Genomic DNA, 9,523 nt, shown 5'->3' on the forward strand with positions numbered 1-9,523 from the left:
ATGTGCTTGACTCGTACATTTGTGAGCATTTATTTTATATTTTAAACCTTAGAATTCTTATAACAATACCATCCAACTCGGTGGCCATCGCTGCCTCTGGTGGCAGCAAATTCCATTGTTTAACTATGAGCTTTGTGAAGAAGTCCATTTGTTTGTCTCTCCTGAATCTTCTCACTTTTGGCCTCATTGGATGACCCCATTGGGTTCTAGTGAGGTGCTGTATCTCTCATCAAGGAGTTCTGCAGCGGAAGGGAAGCGCCGTTGCTTGAGGCGAACAGGGGCTGAAATATAGGGTTAGTCAAGAGTGGATTTCATGCTCTTTATTCAGCTCATAGTGGTGAGGAGGAATGGAAGTCCCCTCAAAGTATCTGCTTTATATACATTATTTACACAATGGGCCCCACGTGATTGGCTAATTCCAGGATTCTCCTGTAGGCCAATCAGGTTGCAGATTCACTTCCACCTGGAGCTGGATTGGGTGGCTCCTGTGGACCAATCAGACTGCTGCATGTTGAATCCTATTGTTCTAGGACCAATCAGACTGCTGCATTCTGGATCCTATTGTTCTAGGACCAATCAGACTGCTGCATTCTGAATCCTATTGTTCTAGGACCAATCAGACTGCTGCATTCTGAATCCTATTGTTCTAGGACCAATCAGACTGCTGCCTTTTGGATCCTATTCATCTCAGTACATAACACGGGCAGAATGCAACATGATACCCATTGATGTTTTTGAATTTTTTGAATTCTGGTGCTGGAGGAGACTCTTGAGAGTCCCATGGACTGCAAGAAGATCCATTCTGAAGGAAATTGGCCCTGAGTGCCCACTGGAAGAACAGATCCTGAGGCTCCAAGACTTTGGCCACCTCATGAGAAGAGAAGACTCCCTGGAAAAGACCCTGATGTTGGGAGAGATGGAGGGCACAAGGAGAAGGGGACGACAGAGGACGAGATGGTGGGACAGTGTTCTCGAAGCTACCAGCATGAGTTTGACCAAACTGCGGGAGGCAGTGGAAGACAGGAGTGCCTGGCGTGCTCTGGTCCAGGGGGTCACGAAGAGGCAAGACACGACTAAACAACATCAACGTTGTCAGTTCCTATCACTCTAGTTATCTGAATGTCGACTGGATAAATGAGGCCGCGCTGTTATGCGCCAAACCAGAGAAGTGAGTTGCTCGAGCTGCTATGTGCCAAACAAACTCCCCTTTAACGCATCGTTTCAAAGAGGCAGGAAGGACTTGCCACTAAAGTATTTGCAAACATTTGCCACCGCTTGGAAGAATGATTCCTTTGTGCTAAGCTACCTAGCAAATCCGAGGCAGGCGGCTTGCCAAAGAATCGGGGAGCGGGGCGAATATTTCAGCCCGGCCCTGAATCAAAAGGCCCCAAGAAGATAGATCAGCTGTCATGTCGACAGAACTGGACACTCTGTATCATGGGCTGGAGTTTCCGCCTCCCTCCAAATTGTGCACCGTCCTCAAATGTACTCTTGAGTTTCTTAGCACGCTAGTGGGTTTAGGAAAGGAAAAAAAAATATGAATGGTTGAGTTTATCCGGCCCGAAAGCCCTCTAGTGGGAAACTGAGCAACTCGCTGTGAGTCACACAAAAGAGTGACGTCGGAAAGCCCAAGGTATAAACAGCGGGACGGAAAGCTTGTCTGATGCCAGCTGGTCTCCCGGAGATCTGAAGAAACGAGAAGGGGGAATTTGAGAAAAGGAGAAAGGGGGACATGAAGGAGCAATGGCAGGTAATTGGCTCTGTTGGGTTCGGTTGTGGGGTGCAAGTGAGCTGGAGAGCTTTTCCCAGGAAAGAGAGAGAAGGGAAAAAACTCAAGACGTGGTGGGGATAACTTTTTCCTCCTAGCAGACAGGTTGCGTGATGTACGATGGAGGAAAGCAGACATGCTTGAGCCTGGTACCTTGCAAGTCTGTGTGTGCCAAGAAACTCCAGAGGCAGCCAGCACTACAGATCCTGAAATTTTTCACCTTTTATCTATTTTGCATTCTGTCGTGCATTGTGCCCACACGTCTATGCAATGGCAACGCCGCACAAGGAACTTTCTACGCTCGGCCTGCAACGATGGGAAATTCCATTGCACTGTGTGGCTTTGGAGACTTCAGCGTGACTCGTTCGCAAACCTCAAAAGAGTGTTTCTTGGTGGGCACATGGAGCAGGAATTGGCCTGTTTTTAAAACGGAAACGAGAGGCGAGATCTGTGCTCCTGCAGGAAAAATCACAGCATATGTATGTTTTGCCCTGCTTGGCGTTCACCAGGCTGATCGGAGGCATCCAATTTCTGGGACCACAGAACGCAAGGCATGCCATTGGCCATAGCTGCCATTCCTCTGTGTTTGAGGACAATTAGGAATGTGCAAGCTGGAATTTCAGGCACACCTTTTGAGCGCAGCTTACCCTCCCACATAGAAACAAGCCATTCATTTTGGGTCACTTTTCACATTTTTGTGAAAAGGTTTGCAGGACTAGCCTGAGGGGCAGGGGAGAGGATATATGTCCTTGTTGCCAAGACGGTCAGGATGCTCTCCTGCTTTGCAATGCACGTCCCCTTGTGGTGTGGCGACATAAATGACCAGACCACAAACCAGCCGGATTTGGGACTCCCGCTTCACGATTCTTCATAGATCATTCCCTCTAATAGCGAGCGCCGCTGGCGACTGCCGACAGGACTGTAATCGCAATAATGTAAGAAGAGCCTGCTGGATAAGGCCAATGGCTCACCAAGCCTGGCACCATAGGCACCAACTCCCAGGGCCTTGTTTGCAGTGGCTCCCCGTTTTTGGAATGCTCTCTCCAGGGAGGTCTGGCTGGCGCCTTCAATAGACACCAGGCAAGTGGTGCTGGGGACGCGGGTGGCGCTTTGGTCTAAACCACTGAGCCTAGGACTTGCCGATCAGAAGGTCGGCAGTTTGAATCCCCGCGACGGGGTGAGCTCCCATTGCTCGGTCCCTGCTCCTGCCAACCTAGCAGTTCAAAAGCACGTCAAAGTGCAAGTAGATAAATAGGTACCGTTCCAGTGGGAAGGTAAACGGCGTTTCCATGCGCTGCTCTGGTTCGCCAGAAGCGGCTTAATCATGCTGGCCACATGACCCGGAAGCTGTACGCCGGGTCCCTCGGCCAATAAAGCGAGATGAGCGCCGCAACCCCAGAGTCAGCCATGACTGGACCTAATGGCCAGGGGTCCCTTTACCTTTAAGAACATCATATCCTCCTAAATTTCTCTGATGATAATAGGGACATCCTATTCCATAAGACGAAGCCCTGGTTCAAAAGAGTGAGGACTAGAATCTTTGTGGAAGGGCCATAGCTCATGGGTTAGAGCAGTTCCTTTGAACACAGGAGGTCCCAGGATCAGCCTTGACAAGGAGATCCGTTGCTCAGCTTTCCACCCTGTACAGAGAGAGCTCCGGCTTCGAGTTCCCTCCTCCTCCTGACATTTGAAAACTTTTCAGAGGGCCCAGGAGAGGAGAATGACGTCAGTGGCAAAGAGCTACTTAGCTACGCTCCGACAGGCAGCCGGTTTAATGACTCTGTTACGAGGTGCTTGAGCCGCCTTTCGGCTTTTGCCAGAGGCAACGACTCTCTCTCTCTCTTGCCCTCTCCCACACGTCCCTTTCAAAGGAAGCAAAGACCACGGGGTCATGGGGACTAGAAAGGGCACTGCTCTGTTTTTCAAAGAGGCTTTCAGGTGGCCATGTGGCTCTGAAAGAGGGTGGGACAAATTCTTTCTTCACGGGACTGTGGAACTCCCTCCCACAGGAATGGCCACCCCATTTGGACGGCTTTGGACTGGGGGGAATCGCAGAGGAAAATGATATCAATGGCTGCTCGCCACAGTGGCTCAACAGGAGGGCAGAGCGCTCCTGGGTTTGAATCCTTCTCACTGGTTTCCCACGCAGGCATCTGGATGGCCACTGCGAGAACGGGGTGCTGGCCTGGATGGGCCATGGGCCGGATCCAGAAGGGTTAAACTTACGTTCTTATGAGCGGTTGTGAAGGGGGTTGTTCAGCAGAGTTACATTTAGTGGCGGGTGTGAGAATCAAAAGGGGTTGTGTGTGGAGGAAAGAAGGAATTATGAAAACAAACAAATAAACAGGGATTGATGGGAGTGTATTGGTGGGCTGAAAGGCAGCGGTGCCTAGTGAGTGGATCAACCACTTTGCACCAGTGCACATGAAGTAGGTTTTCTTCCAACACCCTTAGCTCCTTTCAGCCTTGTGACAACCATAGAATCATAGAATAGAATCATAGAATCATAGAGTTGGAAGAGACCACAAGGGCCATCGAGTCCAACCCCCTGCCAAGCAGGAAACACCATCAGAGCACTCCTGACATATGGTTGTCAAGCCTCTGCTTAAAGACCTCCAAAGAAGGAGACTCCACCACACTCCTTGGCAGCAAATTCCACTGTCAAACAGCTCTTACTGTCAGGAAGTTCTTCCTAATGTTTAGGTGGAATCTTCTTTCTTGTAGTTTGGATCCATTGCTCCGTGTCCGCTTCTCTGGAGCAGCAGAAAACAACCTTTCTCCCTCCTCTATGTGACCTCCTTTTATATATTTGAACATGGCTATCATATCACCCCTTGACCTCCTCTTCTCCAGGCTAAACATGCCCAGCTCCCTTAGCCGTTCCTCATAAGGCATCGTTTCCAGGCCTTTGACCATTTTGGTTGCCCTCCTCTGGACACGTTCCAGTTTGTCAGTGTCCTTCTTGAACTGTGGTGCCCAGAACTGGACACAGTACTCCAGGTGAGGTCTGACCAGAGCAGAATACAGTGGCACCATTACTTCCCTTGATCTAGATGCTATACTCCTATTGATGCAGCCCAGAATTGCCTTGGCTTTTTTAGCTGCCGCGTCACACTGCTGGCTCATGTCAAGTTTGTGGTCAACCAAGACTCCTAGATCCTTTTCACATGTACTGCTCTCAAGCCAGGTGTCACCCATCTTGTATTTGTGCCTCTCATTTTTTTTTTGCCATGGCCAAAGTCCCAGGGACACGTCCAATCTTTCTACTACAGTTTTGGACGGTGTCAAGGACGCCCCCAAGCCAAAGAATTGCACATAGTATCCAAACAAACCCTTGCTCTATGATTCTATGATTCTATGAAATAGTCTCTTCCTCCCTCAGGTGCTAACCCTTTTCCATCTTTCTTCCCAGACCACCCTGAGAATCCTTGGTGCTCTCGCAGGACCTCTGCCCTCCACCCTGCTTTGACTTCCCCCTGGCCCGGCCTCCGCCTGCCCTGAGATGTTCTCCAGAAGGAAGCCCCCGAGCCCCTGCCCCGCCTGCCCCAACGTGATCACGCCGGACACAATCCCCACCTTCTTCATCCCTCCCAACTTGGCCAGCCTGCAGGGGCAGCGCTCGTGCAGGAGCGACAGCCCCGACGGCCGAGGGATCCTGGCCCGGTCGGCCGAGCAGCACGTCATCCAGGTGGAGAGCCCGGAGGAGGGGGAGGTCCAGCCCGTGGGGCGCCTCTACAGCACCTCCTCCATGCCCCACCTCGCCAGCCCCGCGGGCTTGCCCTTCCTGCCGGAGAGCCCGCACACCCGCCGCCGGGAGTCCCTCTTCCACGGCGGACGCCTGCCGCGCCGGTTGCAAGGGGCCCGGTTCTCCGCTCCGCCGACGAGGCCTTCCCTGCAGCCTGGTTTGATGTTCGACAGCGACACGGCCTCCTCCACCGAGACGTCCCCTTTCAGCTCCCCCCTGCTGCCGAGGCCTCTGAGCTGCCCTCCGTTCTGTCCGGCCTACCGGCATCGCCGAAGATTCGCCTTCTGCTCCGGTGACCTCGGCGCTGCCCCGCAGCCCAGCTCCTTGTCCACGGAGGAGACCAGCTCTGCCGACACCAGCCCCAGCTTTCCGCGCCGGGAGAAGGATCCCCCCTGGGGCTCCCCTGCCCCGCTGCCGCTCTTCCCGCTGGACCTGATCCGTTGCCACGAGCGGCTCACCAAGGAGGTGGTGCTGACGGTGAGCAAAGGTGGGCGGCTGAGGCTCTCCAGCGAGTACCTTCAGCCCCAGGGGCGCCTCCGCGTCCGGCTAGTGTGCGCCGAGGCCTTCTACCCTCCCCACTGCGACCCGCGGCACTTCAGCTGCTGCGTCTCCTTGCAGCTGCGGCCCGGGGAAGGCCTGAGGCAGCGCAGCGCCGTCGTCAAGAGGAGCCGCAACCCCATCTTCAACGAGGACTTCTTCTTTGAGGGCGTCTCCCCGGAGGAGCTGTCCAGGTGCAGCCTGAGGCTCAAGGTGCTGAACAAGGGCTCCGGCCTCCGGAGGGATGCGGTGCTGGGGGAGTGCGACGTCCCGCTGGATTGCCTGCTGCTCTGAAGGGGGCGCCGGTGGGCGGGAAACTCACTGACAGGAAGTCGCTGCTGTCGGCAGGAAGTGAGTTCATTTGGCAGGAAGAGGCATGGGCAACTCCCTAACAGGAAGTTGATGTTGTCGGCAGGAAGTGAGTTCATTTGGCAGAAGGAGGCATGGGCAACTCCCTGACAGGAAGTGGATGCTGTCAGCAGGAAGTTGGTTCATTTGGCAGGAATAGGCATGGGCAACTCCCTGACAGGAAGTGGAAGCTGTCGGCAGGAAGTGAGTTCATTTGGCAGAAGGAGGCATGGGCAATTCCCCGACAGGAAGTCGCTGCTGTCGGCAGGAAGTCGGTTCAGTTGGCAGGAAGAGGCATGGGCAACTCCCCGACAGGAAGTGGATGCTGTCGGCAGGAAGTCACTTCCGTTGGCAGGAGGAGGCGTGGCTTCTCTTGCTCAGGGTCTTCCATCTTAGCAAAGAGGGTCTTTTTGCCGGCCGGGTAGACCTTTGTAAGAACACAAGAAGAGCCTGGTTGCTGGATCAGGCCCATCTAGTCCAGCATCTTGCTCTCACAATGGGCTATCCAAGGCCTGCGGTGGGAATCCCACAAGCTCACTCTGCCGCCATTGTGTCATGGAAGACCTCTGGGCCGCAGCCGGATGGGTCTTGTTTCAAATCAATCTGTGGACGGTGTGAAAAAACAGCTCTTCCTGTGTTTTGAGCCGCTGGGCTGTGTTTGAGAACAACACCACACACACACACCCTGCAAATGTTTCCGGGGGAAAGGTCTCAAAGTGGGGCTCTGGATACCACATCCAGGCTCATAACTGGATGCCAACGGCATATTGGGTGCCACCAACACAGCAGGACGGAGGAAGATCTGCAGTTTTTGAGGTGGCCAATTGTTGGGGCACCAAGAGTGAGGCCCTCCGAGGCCCATGACACTGGCCTGACTGGCCCCTCAATATGAGCCGCTGGAATCCTCTCCACGCTTGAAAGGTGTATCTCCAAGGTGACACATTCCTGCATTGCAGAGGGTTGGTGTGGATGACCCTCACGGTCCCTTACAGCCCTACAGTCTTACGATTCTGTGATTCTCCCATCAACCCTTCTCATGCCAAATGCAGGAAGCAAGGGCCAACAGGATTGCAGCCTGAGTGAAGCAAGAGGGGAGGTGTCAGAAGTCTACTTAGTGGGAAACGAAAGGGAAAACACACGCACTGGGGGTGGGGAATACCTAATAATAATAATAATAATAATAATAATTTATTATTTGTACCCCGCCCATTTGGCTGGGTTTCCCCAGCCGCTCTGGGCGGCTTCCAACAAAGACCAAAAATACACTAAAATGTCACACATTAAAAACTTCCCTGAACAGGGCTCCCTTCAGACGTCTTCTGAATGTCAGGTAGTTGTTTATTTCCTTGACATCTGATGGGAGGGTGTTCCACAGGGCAGGTGCCACCGCCGAGAAGGCCCTCTGCCTGGTTCCCTGCACCCAAGCCGTTCAGCATTGAGGCAGCCTGTCTCAGGAGGTGATGGGCTCTTCTTCATGGGAGATATGTGAGCAGAGGGTGGGCAGCTATCGGCCAGGGATGCTGGGGTCACAAGAATATGCCCTGAGCAAATGAGGGATTGGGAAAACGGTCTGCCGGGCATCTAGCTCATTCTATTATTCTGCTCCCTGCTTGGAGAAAAATGGCTGGCCCCTTCCTTTTGGGCTGCCAGGTTCTCACGTCCATTTCCTCCTCCCATCAGCTCTCGCCATGCAGGTTACATGACCTTTGGGGTCCCTTCCAACTCTCTGATTCCGTGTATTCCAAGGGTTTGAAATACAGCTGGAGCTTAGAATCTGTTCCGGAAGTCCGTTCTGCTTCCAAAATGTTCAGAAAGCAAAGCGCGGCTTCCGATTGGCTGAAGGAAGCTACTGCAGCCAATCGGAAGCCGCGGAAGCCCCGTCGGATGTTCGGCTTCCGAAAATAGTTCGCAAAGCTGTTATGTACTGAGTTGAATAGTATCCAAAATGCAGCAGTGTGTTTGGTCCTAGAACAATAGGATTCAGAATGCAGCAGTCTGATTGGTCCTAGAACAACAGGATCCAGAATGCAGCAGTCTGATTGGTCCTAGAACAACAGGATCCAGAATGCAGCAGTCTGATTGGTCCTAGAACAACAGGATCCAGAATGCGCAGTCTGATTGGTTCGCAGGAGCCACCCAATCCAACTCTGGGTGGAAGTGAATCCGCAACCTGATTGGCCTACAGGAGAATCCCAGAATTAGCCAATCACGTGCAGCCCATTGTGTAAATAATGTATATAAAGCAGACATTCTGGGGGAACTTCCATTCCTCCTCACTGCTCTGAGCTGAATAAAGAGCATGAAATCCACACTCGACTCCGAGTATATTTCAAAACCGGAACAGTCACTTCCAGGTTTGCAGCACTTGGGAACCAAAGCGTCCGAGAGCTAAGCTGTTCGAAAACCAAGGTGTGACTGTATTTCAGAGCACGTGTTGTGTGTTTCCCCAAGGGTTCTCAAACTGCAGCCTGCAAGATTTCGTTCGGGTGACCCATGGCGTGCCTGTGAAAACAACGACAACTGCAATTAAAAACCGCACAGCATTCTAGCACAACACGTTCCAGTGGCTACAACAGGCTGAAAAATCATTAAGTGGTTCTGCAAACACTCTCGGCGGTTTTCAAGTGGACGTTGGGAGGAGAAGGTTTGGGGACCGCTGTAGCAGAATGTGTCTACATTAAAATATACCAACTGACTTATGGCATTTATTTATTTTTTTATTTATTTGTTTCATAAAAATTGCACACTACTTGATTGTTGTTGTTTTTCTAAAAAAAGAAAACGCTCCAAGCAGTTTACAACAAGATTAAACAAGGAAACCAAGGGGGAAATGCAATACTTTAACGTATATAAAAAGTTAATCTCCTTTATTGTTGTTGTTGTTTAGTCGTTTAGTCGCGTCCGACTCTTCGTGACCCCCTGGACCAGAGCACGCCAGGCACTCCTGTCTTCCACTGCCTCCCTCATGTTCATAGCTTCGAGAACACTGTCCCACCATCTTGTCCTCTGTCGTCTCCTTCTCCTTGCGCCCTCCATCTTTCCCAACATCAGGGTCTTGTCCAGGGAGTCTTCTCTTCTCATGAGGTGGCCAAAGTCTTGGAGCCTCAGCTTCAGGATCTGTCCTT

General features: G+C 52.2%; 1 protein-coding gene across 3 annotated transcripts; it reads left to right on the forward strand.

Annotated features, from left to right (window-relative positions):
- The first annotated feature begins 706 nt into the window (after nt 1–706).
- Nucleotides 707–9,093, forward strand: C2CD4D (C2 calcium dependent domain containing 4D). 3 transcript variants are annotated; one of them, XM_083416744.1, is made up of 4 exons: nt 707–1,750; nt 5,181–6,602; nt 6,667–8,391; nt 8,470–9,093. In XM_083416744.1, exon 2 carries the CDS (start codon nt 5,271–5,273, stop codon nt 6,342–6,344), a length of 1,074 nt encoding a protein of 357 aa, XP_083272870.1. In that variant the 5' UTR covers nt 707–1,750; nt 5,181–5,270; the 3' UTR covers nt 6,345–6,602; nt 6,667–8,391; nt 8,470–9,093. The 3 variants fall into 3 exon arrangements, with proteins under 3 accessions (XP_083272870.1, XP_083272869.1, XP_083272871.1); XM_083416743.1 differs by having other exon boundaries at nt 1,441–1,750; nt 6,667–9,093; XM_083416745.1 differs by lacking the exon at nt 6,667–8,391 and having other exon boundaries at nt 1,441–1,750; nt 5,181–6,535; nt 8,850–9,093.
- Nucleotides 9,094–9,523: the final 430 nt, after the last annotated feature.

This window comes from Podarcis tiliguerta, assembly GCF_965153285.1.
Source record: "Podarcis tiliguerta genome assembly, chromosome: 16".
Lineage (NCBI taxonomy): Eukaryota > Metazoa > Chordata > Lepidosauria > Squamata > Lacertidae > Podarcis > Podarcis tiliguerta.

Bases quoted from the DNA above. Each gene is read 5' to 3' on its own strand.
- C2CD4D (XM_083416744.1), top strand. From the start codon at position 5,271: ATGTTCTCCAGAAGGAAGCCCCCGAGCCCCTGCCCCGCCTGCCCCAAC.